At 38.1% G+C, this 22,322-nt stretch overlaps 2 protein-coding genes across 2 annotated transcripts in view; one reads left to right on the forward strand and one right to left on the reverse strand.

Annotated features, from left to right (window-relative positions):
- The window catches only part of LOC116385435 (uncharacterized), a 5,087-nt gene extending 2,035 nt beyond the window's left edge, over window positions 1–3,052 (forward strand). Inside the window, exons 4-8 of the mRNA XM_031850927.1 lie at window positions 925–1,266; window positions 1,617–1,688; window positions 2,030–2,119; window positions 2,800–2,906; window positions 3,035–3,052. Of these exons, the coding sequence (XP_031706787.1) occupies window positions 925–1,266; window positions 1,617–1,688; window positions 2,030–2,119; window positions 2,800–2,906; window positions 3,035–3,052 (629 nt within the window). The remainder of the gene's footprint in view (window positions 1–924; window positions 1,267–1,616; window positions 1,689–2,029; window positions 2,120–2,799; window positions 2,907–3,034) is intronic.
- A 679-nt stretch (window positions 3,053–3,731) lies between these two features.
- LOC116385656 (uncharacterized) lies at window positions 3,732–22,033 on the reverse strand. Its single transcript, XM_031851311.1, has 25 exons — window positions 21,911–22,033; window positions 21,645–21,774; window positions 20,960–21,115; window positions 19,780–19,917; window positions 19,175–19,326; window positions 18,821–18,924; window positions 18,536–18,740; window positions 17,878–18,009; window positions 17,523–17,666; window positions 16,501–16,636; window positions 15,443–15,593; window positions 14,584–14,720; window positions 13,959–14,070; window positions 12,460–12,523; window positions 11,810–12,013; window positions 11,504–11,646; window positions 10,962–11,080; window positions 9,919–10,040; window positions 9,693–9,790; window positions 8,099–8,235; window positions 7,561–7,685; window positions 7,078–7,223; window positions 6,446–6,548; window positions 5,480–5,616; window positions 3,732–5,300 (listed from the first exon to the last, which is right to left on the reverse strand). The coding sequence occupies exons 2-25, from the start codon at window positions 21,772–21,774 to the stop codon at window positions 5,177–5,179; spliced, it is 3,219 nt and encodes a 1,072-aa protein (XP_031707171.1). The 5' UTR covers window positions 21,911–22,033; the 3' UTR covers window positions 3,732–5,176.
- Window positions 22,034–22,322: the final 289 nt, after the last annotated feature.

The raw sequence follows: 22,322 nt of genomic DNA on the forward strand, positions 1-22,322 counted from the left end.
GTGTATATAATGTACGTGTATTAATGTACGTGTATATAATGTATGTGTATCAAGCATATGGTACAAACAATGAAAACAAAGCTGCTACATTTGGGCCTAGATGACGTTATTTTGAGTGTTGATGGAGCAGCTACAATGTTAGCTTAGCATAGCACCAATAGATCCAGACTCCATTCAGAAAACAAGCATTTTAAAAGTGATTTACTCGTCGTCTTGCAGAGAGAACTAACAAAACATGAATTCAAACTTTTTACAAATCGGCATCATTACGTATATTTCTGCATCCTTTTTATGTTTATTGCAGTTAAATTAAAGTAAAATCAGTTTATGTTGCGTTGATACAGATGTAGTAAACAGCCAACGTGTCTTGTTAGATACACAGTGAATACAGATCTGTGAAATCCACACAGCGCCTCACCATGATGTTATGAACCAGACAAGAGAGAACAGGAAGGTGTCTTAAACATCATGAGCTGCGTCCACACTGATACTACACAGTTAGAAATATGAAACACAACACAGGAAGGTGTGGGTTTTGTAATCAGTAATAGTATAGTGTGTAAATATATGAAGGCAGAAAAGGTGATTATATTATCAGCCAAATTACTATTTAACTCTGTGAATACTGTGCAGTTCACACAGATCTACATCCAAACATTTTTTTAAATTCATTTTTAAACCTGTTTTTTTTAAAGCAGTTATTGGATTTTGCATTATGTCTGAGGTGAGGGATGACTTTTCATATTAAAAGGACCTGCTTCATATTCAGTGACCGATTATTAAATGATAGCTACAATAACTACAGCACTGCGTTCTCAAACACAAAGACCTTTTGGATGGAATAAAAAAAAAGCATTTTCAAAATCATGCAGACTCAATGACTCAAAGGCTTAATGTCAAATATATTTTGTGTTTCTTTAATAGGAATTGAGCTGCAATGCCCTCCAGCAATGGAAGCACACCCTGGAGAGATCGTGATACGGTTTCTAATAAAGTCCCAAATAGATGTCTGCAAATACCTGACTGTGGAGTGTTTGTATTGGGATGCAGTTAGTAAGACACCTGTAGAGGTGTTTTTGGTCCATCGGGGAAAAGAACAATTACAAAATCAGGACCAGAGGTTCAAAGGAAAGGCAGATCTTTTGCATGAAAAAACGTGTTCAGGGAACTTGTCCCTTAATTTGACATTACATTATCCTGGAACATATGACTGCACTGTTGAAATTGTTGACGTCAAGAAAATCAACTGTTCTACAAACCTCACTGGTAAGTACACAAAGAGGGCTCTTGTAGCTGCCTTAAAGTTAAGTGATTAATGTATTTTCTTTTTAAATTATTTTTATTATTATTAATTTCATTTCATTCTTTTTTTGCTGCTGTATTCTTGTTTTTATTTGTATTGTTTTGCTGTGTGGCAGGCCTAGTGTTTGTATCTGTGTGTGGTTTTGGGATGTTTAGACGAATAAACATTAAAATAATAAAATAAATAAAGACCACCTGCAACGACACGATAAAAACACAGGCACACTTTTACTATATAAAAGAAAATACTTAAATACTTAAAAATGCGTCTGGATGTGATTAATGCGTGATTGTCATCTTTCATTTCTTCACAGTTCGTGAACAAGACCCCGACACACTATCCAATCAAAAAGATGGTGACAAGAATTCAGTCACAAAGAAGCAAAGTAAGTGAAAGACTAAAAGTAACTCGCTCCTCCATCGTACCCTCGGTGTCTTTTCGGTTATCCGGCTCCACTAACACCAACAAACGTGAACCTTTTAAAGGTCCTATGGAGCCGGTTATCAACCTCTGTTTTCTCCATCTGGCTGCGCGTGCGTTCACTTAAAGGGGCGGAGTTTACAGCGCTGTGACCAATCACAGACATGGACAGGTCTGCTGTCAGCATTTTCTTCGCCCTGCAGCCCTGAACAGCTGGAAGAGATCGTGGATGGATGAACAGATTGGTATTGTGTTACAAGTCTGCAGTAAAGCACTAACATGAACATCTCTCCGACATTCCTTCAGGTAGTGATCCAGGCACCTTCTGTTGTACCACCGGCTGCATCATCGTCACCACCGTCGTCACCTCCGTCATCATCTGTAAATGCTTCAAGAGTAAGTCATATATTACTCAACTTTTTTATTATTGATCCTAAACCCGTTAACCGTCCTGTGAAAGAGACTCTCTGCACCACGTTGGATGAAGTGACCGAGGCCTCAGAAAGGCTGCTGATTAACAATGTAAAGAATACATTTATCAATCAGAGCGTCCACTGAAGAACGGAGAACTTCTGAAGCACGAAGTGTGTTTTGAATTGACGAACGATTCTCTGCAGACGGAGGCAGAGAAACAACCGTTTGAGGCTTGCAGCTCTCTCTCTCTGCGGCGCTGTGCTTTACTCTGAAATATATATTCATATATATGTAGTTTTCTTTTTAATTTCTGCTATTTTTCGATGGGCTAATGAAGTTTAAACAGAGGGTAGAAGAAAAAACAACGGGGGATAGATAAGCCTGTGTTTCAATGAATTCTCTGACTTCAACCAATAACTGACTGGTGCGGTCAGCAAACACAACACCTCCTGCATCACGGAATAATTCATCTGCATATTCACCATTTGCTCTCACTTTATATGTCCTGTAAATGATACATTTCGAATGAGACAGAGGAATGTGGTTGGGCAAATGATGTACTCCACAGATGGACCGGAAATCTGCCCAGATTCAAAGTTTAAGAATACATTTTAAAATAGGACTGATGTCTGCCAATGACGGTTTTCTTTGAATTTTTGCAGGGCATTTATGCAGCTGTTGCTCCAGGATGTGTTGCTGGACCCACTGGAGGGAAGGGAGGCACGGTAGAACCAGGACCAGGACTGAGAGGGGCAGACTGTCAGACCCTGCTGCAGTAACATGAGAGGTTTTCTAAAGGGACTCTGGTGCTCAGAAACACTACCACTTTAGTCCACAGGGGGCGACAGAACCAACAATGAATTAAACTAAAAATGATCCTCCACTCCCTCAACACAGGTGGGGGGAGTCATTTAAAGTCTTTGTACATGAACTTGGCAATAAGCCGGATTAGCCGCCGACCAGGCCTAGCCATTTAGAGGCAACTGAGATCTCCTATAATGCCTCTTTCAAGAAACATATTTTCATGTGGCACTTAAAAAAAAAAAGAAAAGTTGTGATGTGTAATAATATCGATGTATGCCTTTAGTTCCATATTAGCTGACGTTGTAACTTTTTTGCTCTGTTTAAAGTGTTTTCGCTGCACTATGAAGAACTTTATCTGTTCTTGAGAAGCACTAAAATTCTTTTTTGCTATTATTATGCAACCTTTTGATTTACTCACTTTTATTCAATTTCAAAATCGAGGAAGAGATCTGTAAGCTGTGAAACACCGGAAGAGGCTACAATGCTGAAACTGAGATCATTGTTTGTTACTTATTTTAAAAGAAAAAAAAACATCAATACATGTGACATTTTTTATTATTTTTTATTTTTTTTAATTTTTAAATTTATGTATTTTTTTTTTATTTTTTTATTTTATATTTATTTTAAATTGTACCCAACATTTCCTCCCTCATTAAATGATAAGATCTTTGACCTTAAACACATCTCTGGTTCCTAAAAGTCAATTTACCAAAACCTTGAACTGCTCCGCACTGATAACAGCTCTATCTGCCACGCTGCAGACCTTTCCTTCTTAAAATAAAACAAGTGATTTAAACTTTTCTCATCTACTTTTATTTCACAAAAAAAAGAACACATTTATATCCCATAAACAGTGGAAGTAATATGCAAATGTGGCTGCTTATCAATAAAGCTCATTGTTTTCAGACGACATCAGAAAAACTCAAGAGATCAATCAACAGAAAGTAAAGATGGAGAGTTTGTGCTTGAGACATAACTTGAAAAGGAATTTGATTTAATTGTAAGGCTTGTAACTCATAATGTAATAGTTGTGTATGTATTTAAACTTAAGAAAAGCTCATAATATATTAACAGTTTTCTGCATAATTTAGTTATTACACTATGAGGAAATTATAATATTATAAACTTAACTAAAATGTTTGAATAATGTAAGAAATTCAGCACAAAGTGTCATAATTTGCAAAAAAAAGTAGCATTTTTCTGCAAGAGGTAGATTTACTATTAACCGATGTTTATTCTGTAATATTTTACAACCAGAGACGCAACACAACAACCTGAATGCAAGAACACACAGAAACACAACAACTTGGTGAATATTGTACAACTGAAGGGACCATTCATCGGCTTATTGGCCAATAAGCTGCCTGGTGCAGAAAACCCAAAGAATGAAGGCACGTGTTGTGATTCGACAAATATCCTTTGAATAGTCCCAAATAAATGTCCCTTCAGTTGTACAATAGTCGCTAAGCTCGAGTTTAAGAGTTGTTATGAATGTTCTTGCATTCAGGTTGTTTGCGTCGTGTTTCTGGTTTTACAATGGAGCAAAGTAAACATGCCTCTCTTCATGTATTTAGTGTAGCGTGAGAAGGGTTCACATACAAAAAAAGGAAAAGCCTTTTTTGTCAATTGCAAATTATTACACTAAGTGCAGAATTTATTACATTTTTTTAGTTAGATTATAATGTAATTTTTCTCTCATGGTGTAATAACTACATTCAGTGCAAAGCTCATTACATTATGCGCTTATGGTTTTCTTAAATGATGGGCACATTATATTTAAATTATGGCATTGTGTTATTGAATTTGACAGTGAAAGCATATTACAGCATCTCTTTTCTGAACTTGAACGTATAGTAATTAGGAATAAGGTATACAATATTAAATGTACATTAAATGCTATTTTAGGATGGATTGTACTTTAAGAATACAAATAGTTCATTTGATCGGACGTTGTGCAGCTTATTTGGGGGAAGTACACTGTCTTGCAGTCCATTCATATTTAGTGCAATTGTCCAAATTACGTTCTACTTCAGGCATTCAAAGTTCAAGTTCGTAGAATATTTTCCATAACTATCCCATTCTTGTTTGAAACTCACGGTATGTAGTAATAATAGTAAAGTACTTTAAAAGATTGCATGTACATTTCTTAATACAGACATGAGGTCATACGATGTGATGAACATGAACTTTCCGTATTTTCCAGGAGACACTGGATTTACTTCATCCAACTATTTTCTACAACTTTTCCTGAATTTGTCTGGAACGGTGCTCCATCACCATTTTCTTCATTTCTTTGGCTGATTTAAGATCCGCTTCAGTGAGCAATCCTGCGGGGTCACCCTTTGGATCATTTTTGTTTCTGTGAAAGAGTTTATAGTTATTAGAGAATACAAGGAAGCGGGACAGATTTGAACCTTGAAGTCCGAGATAGCAAAAAGCTCTGGACAGAAACAGCACATTCTGGCCTGCAGCCGTGTCACATATTTCATTGGTACTTTCTTCTTGTGGGTTTTGTTTATCTGGGTAATATAGACTTACGTTTTGAGGTGTTTTTCAATGGCCTTTCGCTCGTACACCGTTCCGTATTTTGTTCTCACTGGATCAACAAACATCTTGTTGGTGAGTGGACAGATTAGATGTTGGGGCACAAGCTGTTTCTCAGGATTCACCAATTTCTTTCCGATGAGAAACACAGACAGAAACATGTCAAATAAAAATGTACCAAAAGTGCAATAGTGCATTCACTAAAAAGGTGATATCCAACCCATAACAACAGTCCTTTATGAAGCTTGTGAGGCACTGATCTGATCACAGAGCCATGATCTGGTAACCCTGTTTTTTTTACAAAATGATGTTCCAATACAACTAAACTGCAACCTCAATTATATTTTGAGGGAAACGTATTTCCTCTTGGATTAAGATCAGTTGCAAACACATGGTTAACGTTGTGAATTGAAACAAAACCACATAAAAACTACTTGGTTAGGTTTAGTAAAAGAGTCATGGGCTGGCTTAGAATGAGAATGTTCGTTATGATATTTAAGTTACGAACTTAAAATTTAAATAAGTCAATGTTGACATTTGGTTTCACATAGTACATGAACAGCGGCCTCCTGGGTGAAAGTCATGTGTTTGTTTGACTCAACCCAACCCAACCCATCACAACCCTATGTGGACTTCTACAGACTTTCATTAGAAACCCATTTGTGATACGTTAAAAAAAATCGTAAACCAGGAAAAAATATATTTACCTCAAAACATAACTGACAATACAGATTAGAACATAACGTCTAAACTGATTCTATTATTAGAAAACACTTTCTGTATATAAAAGAGGTGGGCAAAATAATCACAGAATCAACTCCATTCTAACAGTCTAAACAAAGACTGTATTCATTGGTATTATATTGCCTTTCACTGACTTGTAATATATTGCCTACATACTGCAAGGGTAATGTATTATATTGCTTTATAGTGTAGGACTTAACACCATACTTCATTTACCTTCTCCATATCATCCCGTGATTGCGCGGCGGTTTCCTCCGTATATTTTTTGGCCTCCTGTTCGTACGTCTCACGGCTGGTCATGAATTCCTCAGCCAGAATGCTTCCACAGAAAAACACACTCAAATGCTTAAGTTACCAAAGTACATGCAACTCATCTGCATAAAGGACACGACTTTGGCCCACATCAGTGCTTTTAAAACCTGGACCCAGAACCGTCTGCTTCGGAGGAACCCTTTTCTCTCTGTGAGACTAAAGGTTCCATTACGAACCCGTATCTTCCGAAGAACGCTTTTTGGGAGAAAGAGTTCCTCAAGGATTGTTTAAAGCATGGGTGTTAAAAGGGAACACCTACAATCCAAAAAGGGTTCTCAGTAGAACCCCCAGGGTGGGTTCTAGATAAAACCTTTGGAATATAAAAAGGGTTCTCTGTAATAAGTCCTGGTGGGTTCTGGCTAAAACCCTTGGATTATAAAAGTGGCTGTGAATCAGTAGCCCCTTTCAATGGTTAAATGATCAAACATGGACAATAAGTGCCTCCTCGGTCCTGTAATAATGCCTACGTATGTCTAAAAACACATGTGTATGTACAGTATGGGTGTATTGTGAGAGTGCGGGGGCTTGAATCCAACCTGTCCAGTGGATCTTCAGGCTCTGGGATGATGAGCAATCCATAAACAGCATTGAGGATGTCTCTCATCGTGATTTGGGCATTGTAGTTCCGGTCAAATATGTTGTGGCAGATGCGCCCCACACTGTTGATATTACAGTGGTACACCTTTGCTTTTGTTAAGAAAATGACACTGCAATTAAGGTACAAATATTGGCAATTATTTAAATTCAGGCCATGTTATAACGTTGAAGCAATGCTTTTGGAAACACCATCACAGAATCACTCCATGGGCTTCACTCACAAATGTTTCATTATTTTTATATCTTGGATCAAAATGAACGAGATTAAGAAAATATAATTCATTGGTCTGTCAAAATCATGATTAAATATGAACCGAATCACTTGAATGTGGGAAGATATGAATTATTATTCCCTCTGCAATGATTTGATTGACATTAATCTAGTTGATCTTGTGAAGATGTGCATTTATTTGGCAGGATACTCGTGTGACGAAGCGAACAAGTGGAGGCTTCACTGGGTAGTCGGAACCAAACTGGCAGAACAACTCAAAGGTTCCTTTCTCATAAGCTGTGTCAGGAGGTCCTTCCATGAGAATCTTCCAGAATGCTGAAAAGTTTAGAAATAAGATTGAAAAGTTGCCACGAGTTTGCCAACTTGCATGTCGCCATTTTGGATTACGGACGTCGCCATCTTGGCTTTTTTGCTACCGATGAATGGAAGTTTTCATATTTGGAAAGCGGAGGAGTGACGTAGAGACGCCGTATACGTCTCTGGTAGAGACCTGTCAATCACTGGATTGTGTTGGTTTGGTAAGAAGAACAACAGCTTTCACAATCAGCAATTTCATGATTTGTAAGCGATATAAAGCTGACCTATGTGATACAAACATGCAACACCTCAAATATGATCAATATTATAACATTCCTGAGCATTGCTGGGAGCTGAAAATGTCGATAGATTATCCATCAATCCATTGACAATCCAGTGTCAATATTTAGAATATAATCCATGCCACTTACTGAAGTCAGATTCTGATGGGAAGATACTGAAGTATGGATGTGGGTCACAATGCAGGCTCCTCAACTCCTCCAGGATGCGTTTGTCCTTTTCCATCAACTGACCAACTTTGGCGTCCCGCATCTTATTTTTCAGAGCACTAGTGTGAAAGATTAGTAGCGCAAGATTATTTGTATGCCTCTGTCAAAAATACAGAATGAATAACTCTCATTTCTAAGGTTTCTGGACTTGTTCTTCCATAACTACCTTATTGTTACCAGTATTTAATTTAAATATGCACTCCATGATTGTAAAATAAATACTTTATATCATATTAATTGGGAAGTAATGTACAATAAGCAAGGAATACTTGTTTCTTAAAGATTTGGCTTGACTCCTTGTGAATAAACCTGCTAGAATAACGCTGCTGTAATGCTTTAGAGAATTTCCACCGAGCATCAAAGTTCTTTAACTTGCACACATCTGTAAATACACATTAATGTAATGTCTTTGTGTATTTATTTCTAGTTCTCCCGGTGAACGCTTTGTAACTGGGTGTGAGAGGACTGGCAAATAATAGCGTTATTTTCAATGTTCCTCAAATCAAGAAAATAAGTTCATAAAAAATCATAAAGTCTTGTTTTCTTAAAAACATGGTTATTAGGTGTAAATGCAGAGTATGGCGAAAAGATGAAATCCAATTTTTTTAGTTTTGGTCCATCCACCCCGACCTTCTCTCTACGCAGACTTTGTCGCTCTTTATACTATGTCACCTGACTTCCTCCTTTCCTCCAGTCATAAACATTAATGCCTCTAGAGATCACTGATTGAGCTTACCAATAGATGATGACGTCTTACTGAGCCAATTAAGAGATAGAGTAGGGCTATACTACCTCAAATCTATGTTCCTAATGACGACTGATTAAGGTTATTTAATCGGCAGATGTATTCGAAGATCGTGAGCAAATCCTTCTGCTGAATTACAGCCTTTCAGGGACTTTTTCAGTTAACATTACTGAAAAGAGAAATAAACAGCTGAATCATAGACTGTATATAAGAACCCATATAAGTCACCCGTTGGTTTGTGGACTGCGGTTTTGAAGCCTTGAGTCCGGCGAATGGAAGTGACAATATTTGGACTGTGGTGGAGTGATGCATAGACCAGTATACCTCTCTGGTAAAGACCTGTCAATCACTGTGTAGCCCCGCCCTAAAGCATCCCCTGCTTCATGGTCTGTTTGACTCTAAATGGACCATAATGTACTAAATGAACATCATGCTGTATTGAAGAAGACTTGAAACTAGAGATTGAGACCATAAACTCATGTTTACAATGTTTACTGAGGTAATAAATCAAGAGAGAAGTAGAGTCATTTTCTCATAGACTTCTATACAACCAGAGGAGTCGCCCCCTGGTGGACACTAGAGAGAATGCAGCTTTAACACATGAAGCTTTGACTTCACTTTTCAGAATCAGAGGTTGCCGCCTGAGCTGAATACAAAGCACGTGAGTTCTTAACACACTGCCTACAACCTTTGTACTCACCACCTTGAAAACACTGAAGGAAGCAAAATTAAGGTAGTAACCCTCCTGAATGAGATGTTTCCGTCTCTTACCTCTCTGTCACTATCACTTTGCTGTTCAGCTGGCTTGGCAAGACAGTCTCTGGAAACTCATCATACCCATGAAGAGCAGCGGTCAAGGTTAAGAAAGTCTGTAAAATACCAAGTGGAAATGAACACGCACATAATTACAATGTGCGGCTGATACCTGTTTAAAACTCATTCCTGCGATCGTGTCTCATTCTCAGAGCACTTCAAACAGAATAATTGGTGCACTAACTGTAGAGATGGAAGACGGGTTAGCCTTTTTCTTGGGTTTCCTCATCTCCAAAGAGAGAACGGTCTCGATCTCAAAGAGCTTCAGACCGTCTTTGCTCGTCTCCGGTTTGAAACAGCAACCCCCTGAAAGCAATATAGATGAATTAAAAAATATGTAATATTTAAACCCCTACAAAGCACACTGTGAAACCACAGCCTCCATTAACATGACAAGTCAAAGGCTAATATTGAATCAACCTATGACAATAACTGATAATATGAATATTAAATAATAAGTAATGTGTCATAATGACGGGCATTTTAACATACAAGGACATCCTCTCTTGTAGGAGCATTGTGCAGTCATGGTTCTTTTTGAGTCTCTGGTTATCACTTCAACGGACGTTACAATTAAACAACGCAAGAGGACAAATTAACAGGGACGAGAGTGTGTAGTTTAGATTAACAGACAGGGAGATGGACACAGTAGCCTCATATATCTTTTGATCTTTGAGTGGAGGGACAAGCTTTTATCAATCTAATTACCTGCCGAGGCTGATATGGTGGAGAAGAAATGATTGACCAGCAGTTTCTTGTCAAGTAAAATATAAGGGGGGACATTGAAAACACTTATTTCGAACATGATCCCGAGACGTTAGACAAAGAAAACAAAACAAAGCACAAGACATTCAACATAAAAACGTATATAAAAACATGTCACCACTATTCAATAAAAATAAAAATAACTCGTAACAAAAAACAGTGCCCTGACAACCCTGACTTTCAGAAGACAATTTCATATTCTGAGACTAGACTTGTCTGTTCCACGCTGTGGCACCAGTGTAATATAAACTTCTGGCTACATTATTCACTGGAGGCACTTTACGTGACGGTACACTGGTATTATAGTTATGCTGAGTATGAACCATTGTTATCTGAGAACACAAATACTGAGGAACATGCCAATTGCTAATATTCTACATATGGAACCTGGTCCAAATGAAAAACGCATTAGATAATAGAAGATACTAAGGGTACCTGTCCATTGAGGTTTTCATACTGTACCTGTTGCATTGCTGATTCCGCGCAGAATATTGTTCTCCACTTTTCCGAGAAGAATTGAATCCACGATGATGTTTGATTTGATCAGGTTGGCAGCAACAACATCTGGCTTGTTTGAGGATCTGCACAAATAATAGGTTCTTAACAAACATAACATAATTTGTGTTTTTTTTCATATTACAGAGCAACATAGCATTATGATAGACAACAAACTATGTGACCACAGCTCCCTCGTTTGACATTATGCATCCCCTAGCCCCTAACACTAACCATCACAACCAAATGCTTAAACTGAACCCAATCCTAAATCTAAGCTTATCGTTAAAACTAAGGCATAACTTTTATTCAGTCTTCAGACTTGACTTGAGACTTATCGGTCTTGACTTCAGATTTGTCAGTCTTGAATTGAGACTTAATTCCAAAGACTTGAGACTTATTTGTGACTTAGAAAACAATGACTTCGTCCCACCTCTGCATTATAGTCACGTAACTACGTCAAATTAGCAATTGTATCATACGAAGGTATCATAGAGAAGGAAAATTACCCAACGTCGTTTCCATCTGTGAGACAGAGAATGCGAAGTTTGCAGTCTGGAAACTTCTTGACTTTTTCCAACTCAAGCATTCCATGTTGTAGGGCATCATAAAGTTTAGTTTGTCCATTGGCCCGAAGGGCATGCACGTGTTCCTAGAAAAGTAAAAAAGAAAACTGTCTATTTAGCTTCATTAGCTTATTGTTTCATGGGTCAGGAGCCCATGATAAAATCGATAACTTGACATACTTTAACTAAAAAATGATCTGGTACACCAAATCTTTATCAGGGTTTGTAATGTGTTATGTATTGATATACCTTGAACTTTTCGAGTGTTTCCGTAAATGTGTGGAGAGTTTCCACTGTAGAGTGAAACTTCACAAGGCCAATTACATGATGAAAATCATAAGCCATGGTCCGTGTTGCAAAGTTGTCAAAAAGCTCTTTAACAGCATGGATCTTCTGTATTTCCACACCTCCATAGCACTTCTCCACCATGGATGAGCTTGTATCGATCAGCACCTGATGAAAATAAAGTCAAAAAATTAATAAGTTGTTTATTTTGTTTACTTTCTCATCCAGAAATGAAGCTCAGCTTGAAGCCTATACTAAGGGATGGTGAACAGACTTCAACAGACGAGAAAGGAATCTCTCATGCATGTTAGAGGGTGTCTCTCTGCCAGTGTCGAGGTCACAGGCTAAATTAGCTTTAGCCACAGTTTAGAGCTGCAGGGCTACTGACTTAACATCTGTTGATGCATGGTATGCAGGCTCCAACGCACAGATCTGCTCAAAATGCCACTCCGTGTAAAAGATTAGAGAGGATCCAGATGACTTGACTTCGTACAGTTCTTCTTGTACACACAAACATCTCCGAAATAACTCCTGCTTTTTGAGCCACATTGAGCCAGATTGTTAGGGTGTAGTTACTCATAAAAAGATTTGACATAGTAGACGGTCAACATTACCAGTATAGCCTCTTTTGGAGTCCTGGTTGTGACGAATGAATAGTCCTCCCTATGGTCACCAGTTCTGCAGGAAAAGTTAAGAACATTATGAAAAATATTCCGATAATTCTGACCATTCTTAATATATGGTCCATACTATGCATCGCTGTTATATCTCTTTTGCATATTTAACTGGGAAGAGACCCCGGGGAAGACCCAGAACACGCTGGAGGGATTACATCTCCCAGCTGGCCTGGGTACGCCTCGGGATCCCCCAGAATGAGCTGGAACATGTTGCCGGTGAGAGGGAGGTCTGGGTCAGGCTGCTTGGCCTGCTGCCACCGCGACCCGACCCCGGATAAGCGGAGGAAGATGGATGGATGGATATTTAACGGCTGAAATTTGTCACTCCATGTATAAAATCTATTCTGTTCTATTCAATAAATATATCTTATTCTATTGCGGGGCAAAATGGAATTATGCCATAATAGAATAATAGAATTTGATTCTATTGTGTTTGGTTTCAAAAAAAAAAATCACATTGTTGTTATTAGTATTATAGATACTTAACTTTTAATAGACTTCAACTTTGGTGCCCTCATGTGTGAAAGACAAAACCCCTCCGTAAGCCTATGTGTGATATAGTACATAGTGGTAAGAAACTAATTTGATGGTCTATGTTTGTCTTTATGGCAAGCTAGCACTATTGTCTTCTGTTACTGTATGTAGGCTAAATATGTAATACACCATGCAATAGTTGGACAAGTCACCGACGTCAGATAAATAATGTTTGCCCCCCCCCCCCCCCCCCCCCCCCCCAAACTCTGCCTCTGGTCGTTTTGTCCTTATTTATCAGCCCGTTCTCATTCCCAGTGTGTCAAATCCCGACACTTTTTCACGCCCCTCTGTGTCTGATACCGATGCACAATGCACCCTTTAGGGTCTGCATGAGATGCAACAGGCTGTCAACTACAATGTAAACCCATCCGCATCATTAACAGACGCTCAGAGAAAATGCTCCGAGAGTGTGATGACTTTCAACCAGGAGACTATTGTTAATGACCGGTGTCACTTTGATGTTTGTGACGGGATTTCCGGGCTTTTCTTAGACGGTTTACATTTTACGGAGTTGACTTACTTATTTTAAGCCCAAACATGGTGTTTTTCCTAAACTTAGCTCAAAGGTTCTGTTGCATAAACCCAAGCAAGTGTTTTTGTTTAAACTCACAACGTTAACCACCTGTTTCCAGCGAGCATGATAGTTTGGACGCACTGGGCTACCCAGTATGTTAAAAAGTGTCACCAACAAGCATGTGACAAGCTGGGAATGAGAACGGGTTATATATTTTTAGGTAACCGTCAGACTTTTATGAGGATTGAAATATGCTGCTTTATTGCCAATTTGACGAGAGAAGAGAAAGGCAGCCACATTCAAAGCCACAGTATTGTAGTAAAACAAATTACATCTTCATTTCAACTATAATGTTGTCTAGAATATAAAAAAACCCCAAAGTACTCACCTAGCTGCCAACACATCCACATCCACATTTTGGGTTTTGCCAGCCAGACAATCATAAACCTGGATCTTTGCAGGAGCTGCCTTATCTTTACCCAAATAGACACCAAGGTTGTCTGCAAAAAAACAAAAAATAATTGTTACAGAACAGCAGGAAGAAGCATGGAGAATTCTGAAGCTGACCAACATGTCAAGGGTATGAATGGTTCCTCTATTTTCCAGCTGAGAAACATTGCAAGTCTCATGGCTAGGCCAATGTGTCTCAAGCAGAGATGTAAGTTATAGTTAAACTGTATCTACTCCCTCTTCACTTGCCTCAGCAAACCATCCCTGGATCGTTAAGAGGTCCAGAAAGCCAGAGAGCTTTTTATCAAATCCTCCAAAAGGTCTAACGTGACTTCTTGATTTGTCTTTACTGGCTGCGTCTGATCCAATTCAGAATCCAATTCAAGGTTTTTGTGATCACTTATAGAGCTCTGCATGGTCATGGACCTACCTATATTAGATATCTACTGCAGTACATTCCATTTATTACGCTCAGACACTCAGGTGCCTCAATATTATTAGTTATAACTAACACCAGTAAATGCAAATATTAATATAATGTGCACTGTTGTCTTGTCAGGTACCTTCACTCAGGAAAACTAGTTGTAGGTCATCAATACCGAGGTCCTTCAAACGCAGCGGTGGAGACACACTGAGTTGAGGGAAAGCTTTCAGTTCTTCTGCCATGTCTCCAAAACTCTTCTGAGTATTGACGTGAAAGCTGCAATTCAATTATATAGGCTATATGAGATGAATGCTGTGAGAACTAGATCAACTTAACACACAAGGAATACAGCAATGTTTGAGCATGTGAAATCACGTTATTTTAAATATAAATATCCTCATTGGACTTGTATGTTTATAAGCCTTAGAAATAAGGGTTCCAAAGGGGTTCTTCCTGAAGTGCTGAGGTTCTACCCAGAACCATTTTCTTCTGAAGAACCCTATTTTGAAAAGAGTGTTCCCTAGAAGTTATTTGACTATGGGTTCCATTAAGAAACAGTTCTTTAAGGATTGTTGAAAGCAGGCTCCCAATTCATGGGTCTTCCCACAACCCCCAAAAAACTGATTGTGAATCAGAGTTGTTGTGGGTTGCGCTGCCCCACATGAGCCTTCATGGGCGTGGTCCAATGATCCAAGCATAACTTGTCAAAATTGAACCAATGTTAGGATGATGGGTAATGGGTAATGTAGTAATTTGTTGTAAAACCAGTTTAAAATTCTGAAATTCTGGTTCAAGACTTCTCTGTGGACACTTGGTTTAGGTAGCAAGGATTCATCTTAATTTTATTGTATAATATAATATAATATAATATTTCATGGCAGAATTGAAATCCACTGCACTACTGAAATAGTAATAGTAGTTTGTACACAAATATGTGTATGCTTATTGTATCATCTTTTGTGGCATCTTTCATTAACATGATATTTGATAAAACATACTTCTGCCCAGTCACACTGTCATGAGAAATCCAGAGATCATATGTTTTCATTGATGGATGAACGCTGAGCAAAATCTTCTCAATGTCAGTGGCTCTGTTTAGTGATGTTTCTCTCAAAACCTCTTCAGGGCAGTTTGGAATCTTCTCGCCATCTTAACAAAGGACAAGAGAAAGTCAAAATATAATCACACATAATCACCTCCTGACCAAGAACACGAGTGAGAAGAAAAAAGCCTTTCACCACAAAATAGCAATATCAAGTCTCAGAATAGGAAATTGTTCCTGACTAACCAAACATATCCTGAGATTTCTGCATGCAGCTGAAGGTAAATATTAATTTGTCTGGAGGCTGATGGAAGCTTTGGTTGTCATCTGAACCACAAATTACCGTCCCTTTGGAAAAGATTGATTTGCAGCGTATTTAGAGGCCAAAATATGTTTGCATATTTCTAGCAACAACAACAGCTGTATTTAGAAGAGAACCATCTACTCTTAAGCGACTACACTATACCTTGGAGGTAAGCTAGCAGGATGTAACATTTGTGAGGTTGTGAGGGAGTAGACACTTAGATGTACCTTCAATCACAATCTTTTTAGTTTAGCGTCTTGAACTATTATCCATAGATAAGCAATTTCGACAAGCATTTTTTGGCCCACCTATGAATTTTCTAAGGTACCTTTGTATATATATTAATTTAATGCATTGATGCGGACACATTTACACTACTTGCAATATTAAAGCTTGAGCTCGGCAAAACATTTACAATGTATATTTCGGATGATAATGTTATCTCTTCCAAATTAGGGGTTTAGATAAACTGGTGCTGCGCTTTGAACCATCTTGGCTATCTGACTGACTGGGTTACTTGGCATACTGGGCTGTGCCACAGTAATGACACTGGATCCATCAATCTCAGCAGTTAAGTTGGTGACTAAAATGTTTTGCAATGGTAAAAACTACAAAAACAATAACCTGAATAACACCCATGATACATCAATATTTTGCAAATTGTGTTGGAAGGTTTACACATGTAAGGATATAAGACATTTTACTTTTACCTTTGATTTTCTGACGTACAACTGCTCTTTCAAAGACACCTGGTATTCCAGTTACAGTGACTGGATCACAGAAACGGCTGCCTTCTTCGGACGTCAGAGAAAAAGGTGCGTAGTTCTCATGTTCTGATGTCTCTTTCTGTTAAAATAATACAAGCAATTAGAGAGGTGGGTAATGCAAGTCATTTGCAGCAAATCATTTCTAGTCAATGACAACATCCATGAAAACCCCAGATTAATGTATTTCAAAGGCAATGCAACAAAACAGGACTCTTTTTATCTGATAGCGATCAATCTTTTTGGAGCGTTCTCTACAAACAACCTTAAACTTCTATCCTCCTTTCCCAAAGCAGTAGGTGCAATGTGCGATCTGGCCAGAGCTTTAGTTTAGAACATTAAAAACAAGAATTAGCATTACCAACAGAATATGAAGAGGTTACACTGTTGACGTTATGTGTTGTGTTGCAGAGATATCTACTGAAATGAGCATGCTAAACAGCTAGTTCTTGCCGTCTTGTCTTGTTTTTAGAAATACTTACCCTCACCATATAGCCTAGATTGCAGTGAGCTTACTTACAAGCCTAACCTTCATTTCAATGATGGACCATTGCAGAGTTGAGGTGGGTCCAGATCTAGAGGGGTGCTAGGGTTGTCCTTGCCCCCACAGACTCTTGTTGACACACAACTGCTCTATGAATCATGGGGTATTGAGTTTGTACTTTAAAAAAAACCCATAGTTAACTACAATCACTGCCTTGCAGTTCTATGCCTCGCCAACCAGTCAAGTTGCAGTTTACAACCATGTCTGTCCAAAATATTATCACTTCAGAATTTTATACAATAAGACATTTGTGTGAAATTGTCATAATTAGAATATGAATTCTTGAGTTCTTTGACCATCAAATTCTAATGAGTTCATCCTCGAGTCCAGGTGGACATTTGTGCCAAATCTGAAGAAATTTCGCTCTAGGCGTTCCTGAGATATCATGTTTATGGGAATGGGACAGACAGACAACCAAAAATACCGTTGCTTCTGACAGGAGATATGCCCAGCAGTATGTTGAGTACTCAAAGACATCAAGGTCCTCAATGATCTTGTCTCCATGTTTTGTTTCAAGCTGTGGTAAAAGTTCTCTAAAGAGCACGTACAAGCCTTCAACCACTGCGATCTACGGAAAAGAAGAAAACATATTGTTACCTGAGGAGGAAAATAACATGCTTTATAAGGCAAATAGTGAAACCAAATGAATGATGCTTTAACTTAAATAAAAATAAAAATATGACGATACATATTGCATATCATTAGCGCTCACTTCAAAAAGGTCAATGCAAAAGGTAATAAAAGGAATATTACACCATCTAATAGGTAGTATACTTAACCCTCTGATTCCTGGATATGATCTCATTCCTACAGAATAGCTGGTGCAAACTTTGGGCCAGTGGGTGGCATCCAGTCAGTTTTCGTATGTATCCAATCAAATCCTTGAATCGAACTCCATGACTCTTGTATTTCTAGAGTAGAGAATGTTAACACAACAACAAACTACATTTTGCACTTGTTTGTTTTTAATACTGAAGGGAAAGAGTTAAACAATATTGACAGTTCTTTTTGAAACATTTTATGTAAAGCTGTACATACACTCATAAAGATCCTGGTCAGTTTACCCACTCCTGTACCTGGTAATACCTGAACACTTTATTCTCATTCATTGTTTTTATTACTATTTTCTTTACTTTAAAGGGGTTAGTTTTCTGCTGCTAAACACATGTTGGACCAATGTCTTCAAATCTAAATTCAGATGGACCCTCTCATCTAACTCGTAGTATGAAGCAGCACATTTAGTATTCCTCCTGCGCAAAGATAACTAGCAATGAAAAACTGGCTTCCAAATAATTAAAGAAAACACACGAGACTCTGCTGAGAGGTTAGGCATGATTAGAAAGAGCAAAATACAAATATGTGAAGGGTTCATTAATGCTGTCGAAGAAAAAATAATAGATTCATCAGACTTCTAACAATATATGAAGCTCTGCTTACCATGATATAAAGGGAAGACAAGAAGACACTTAACCCTTTCGGGGTTTGTTGTACTGAGGGCTCAACATCGTCTATGAAGAACTCTCTGTGGTTTAGAACATCCTCAGGAAACGTGGACAGTGAGAAGTACACTGTTGACCCCTCTGAGATTCCACAATTTTCCAATGTGTTGGCACTGCCGTGTTCATCTCTGGACAGATTAGGCCTGATAAGCACATCAGAATCAGTATCAGCAATTATCAAAAGCCATACTATCCAAGAACTATAATAGTATCGGAGAATTACTTGTAATGAAGAACATTTCCTGGGATTCCACTTTCATTGGCAAGCTTTCTCTTCAAATTAGCTATCGTGTCACTTTCCAAATCCACCGTCACCTCAAAGTCCCCCTGCACCAAATATTAGAAAAGGGAGAGAAAATGATTGGAAATTCAGCCAAAATTAAGTCAAAATTGTATCAAAGATTAATTCATAGGTTCCCAGGCTGCTAAGGATAAGGATGTTTATTGTCATCGTAAAAACATAAAACAAAATTGTATATATAAGTAAAGAAATAAGTTCTCAGGGTCCTAAATTCGTAAATTCCCTGGGTCTTAAACTCCATAGGTCCTTAGTTCCCCAAAGCATACATAAACTCACCTTCAGCATGACGTGGCATCGAACTGTATCAGTTCCGTTACTTTCAGTAACACGTCGCGTGGACATTTGAGGAGCTGCTCTCAGGTTCTTTTTTGGTGTGAATATGGCGTAGATTACATCTCCATTTTCAATGTGTCTATCTTTTAAAGACCCTGTAGGTGAATAAAATCAAAATAATCACTTTACATATTATGTGGCAATACAGAAAAAAGCTTGCTGAGCTGGAGGTTGATTATAGAGATGGCATACATTATTGTTTTAACAATCTTGCTGCAGTCTACAAGTCGCTTTTATACCAAAGGCTGATCTGTGGGGTACAGAGGGCCACTGCTTCTCTTTGATCAAATTCTACATATTGTGGTTTAACAATAAAAAAGGCATATTTCAACATTGTATTTATAAAGTGTAAATAATTCTTCATGTACCAATATACAGCTTAACACTTAATTCTAAACACAAAATGTACCAAAACAATGAAAAGTCAAATATATATTATTTGCATGAAGGCCTCATAACCTCTCAAAAGCCCTAAACCGTAATGTATAATCACACTGAATACTGTCCTGTTGTTATGTACTTTAGACTCCAGCACTGAGTGAGCTTACATGTGTTGAAGAAGGGATCATCCGTCAAAGGCATTCCATCCACTGTGTAGAGACAGACCCCTTTGGATGGATTAACACTTTCAAGGTGACAAATCCTCAACATCAGATCTTCAACTGTGTTTTGTGCAGGATCCATATCTGAAAATACAAAATGACCCTGGTTAAAGTATAAAACGGCCGGTGGGCGTAATAAATTCACAGAATAATTAATGATATACATAGATCACATTGATTTCCTGCCAGGTATCCAAGGTGACACTGAAAGTGACGACAGCTAAATTTGGCACTAACCCTTGATGACAGAGAGATGATGAAGGCCTTTCAACAGCAAGTGCTTATTTTTTATAAATACAACCTCACACTGTGTCAGTCAAGTTTAAACACTCCGAAACTTTCATCCGTCATGGAAGTAATGTAGTAATGTAACATTTTTTATCGATACGGAAAATACGTGTGTAAAGGGCTTAGTGTCATACTAGCGGCTCTGTCAGCTAACATCAGCACGCTAACATGCTCAGAATGAGGTGCTATGCTTACCACTCATGGTTTAGCATGTTAGCATGCTAATTATCCATTTACACACAGCACAGCTGATGCTGGGGCTGTCATTACTTTTACAGGTATTTGTTCATAAATCAGTATTTGACACAAATAATATTCTTTTTATGATGATGGAAATGCATGAAAAAGATATGAGATAACGAAAATTATCACAATTCATCCCAAAGGGGACATGAATGTGTGAACCAAATTTTTATGGCAATCCATCCCATTCAGATTTTACTGTCTATATGTCTAGAGAATCTGAAAGATGGTGCCTAAATAAAATGCTCAGCCTTTTGAGTCAATGACTGAAACCAAAGATGTTTAAACATTCGGTGGGAATTTTTTAACACCCCTCCCATTGTTCCTTTTCCCTGCAGCAGCAGCTGTGTATTAGTTTGTTCACCTGGTCCTGTAATTCCACAGCTGCCCTCATGATGGCCTCACTGTGTCACCTTCCGTCTTCTCAGATATGCCTCAATCCATTCCCCATCCTACCTACCAAGGCTGAGCACTCCCTTTCGAGGAAGTCAGGGCCAACACGAGTCAAGGCCCTTTCAATATTTGTCCTCTACAACCTATAAGGTCTGTAAAGAGCTTCATGAAAATAAAATAGTAAACTATGTGAATTTCTTACCTTTGATGCATTTTGGTTCAGGGCATTTGGGGTATGTGTACTGCAGACAGAATGACTCCAATGACTTCTTCACAGACGTTGCAGCTGCCGGAGCTCTGAGTCTGCCAATGGTTTTTTTCAGCGTAGAAAAACGGTTCCTTTCCACTTGACTTAATCCTGTTTAGGAAATATGAATGCTTTTTACAATTCAACATTTTAACACGGGAAACTACTCTTCTCTTAAACTGAATTCATAATATCCATTTGTGGAAATTTAACTCTTGTTGACTTGTTTTCTATTTGGACCATTACTTGAAATATCTCTGATAGTGTCAAACAAATTATTTAAATTCAATTATTTACAAAGGAAGTACATATTGCACATATATGATGAGTGTATGAGTAGCCTTAAGATACTTCATTTGTGGTTACGTCCTCAGATTAGATCATCACAGTTTCCTGTTTCCTGAAAAACGTTTTTCCTTATGCTTAGTCTTTTGTTGCACATTAGTACTTGCTAAGTCCTTCTCTTTCTTCCTGCAGTACATGGCGCTCTGTTATTTAGACTTCAAGACCAAAGTTCATGTCATTCACATTAGATAACAACTTGTGTAATCATGTGAAAACCTTTCGGCTGTGCCTGTTAAGTTCAATCGAGAATCGTTCCCAGAAACTACTTGTAACTGCTTTCATACTGTACACTTACCGATTTTTTTCAAGTCTTCTTCTGTTACACCATCAATGAAATCTCTCTCATCTTTCACACCCATCTCTTGGAATTTCATGTAGAAAGATTCCAGTCTGTGCTGCGTCAGTAAGTTCAATATTGCATCCATCTAAAACAACAACAAAACACACACACACAAAAAGCAGAATATTCCAAATTAAACTAATTACTGCGCATGGTATGAACTAATATGTATTCAGTGATGACATATAGCTTTAAAGTTAACTTGAGCAAGACAAACTTACCTTGATGTGTTTCAAGATGAAGTTCAACAGTTGTACTGTTTACTTTCTGTTTCCAGTATTTATGCATCTGTAAAGGCGTGGCTTCTTTGTGGGAAACGAAACTAAATCACACACTGTGGCTGTTGGGACTACACAGCAGTTATCAGTTGATTTTGCAATGCTGAGAATTAAGCGCTGGCCAAACACTTCTTTTAAATAAATAAAAAAAACAAAATGTCCGAGGTCGAATCAGTTGTTGTCATTGGTTGAAATAAATAAATACTTTTACAAACCTGCACTGCACAGTGAGGGTAGCAGGGATCCAGAGTCTGCATGTTGGCAATGCAGATCATTTCCTGCTGCGGCTTCATAATTAAAAGCCACCCAGTGTTTTGTAAGATACGGCGGTTTAACACGTGAAGGAGCAACAACA

This window comes from Anarrhichthys ocellatus, unplaced genomic scaffold (genome assembly GCF_004355925.1).
Source record: "Anarrhichthys ocellatus isolate YVR2014 unplaced genomic scaffold, GSC_Weel_1.0 scaffold11, whole genome shotgun sequence".
Taxonomy (NCBI): domain Eukaryota; kingdom Metazoa; phylum Chordata; class Actinopteri; order Perciformes; family Anarhichadidae; genus Anarrhichthys; species Anarrhichthys ocellatus.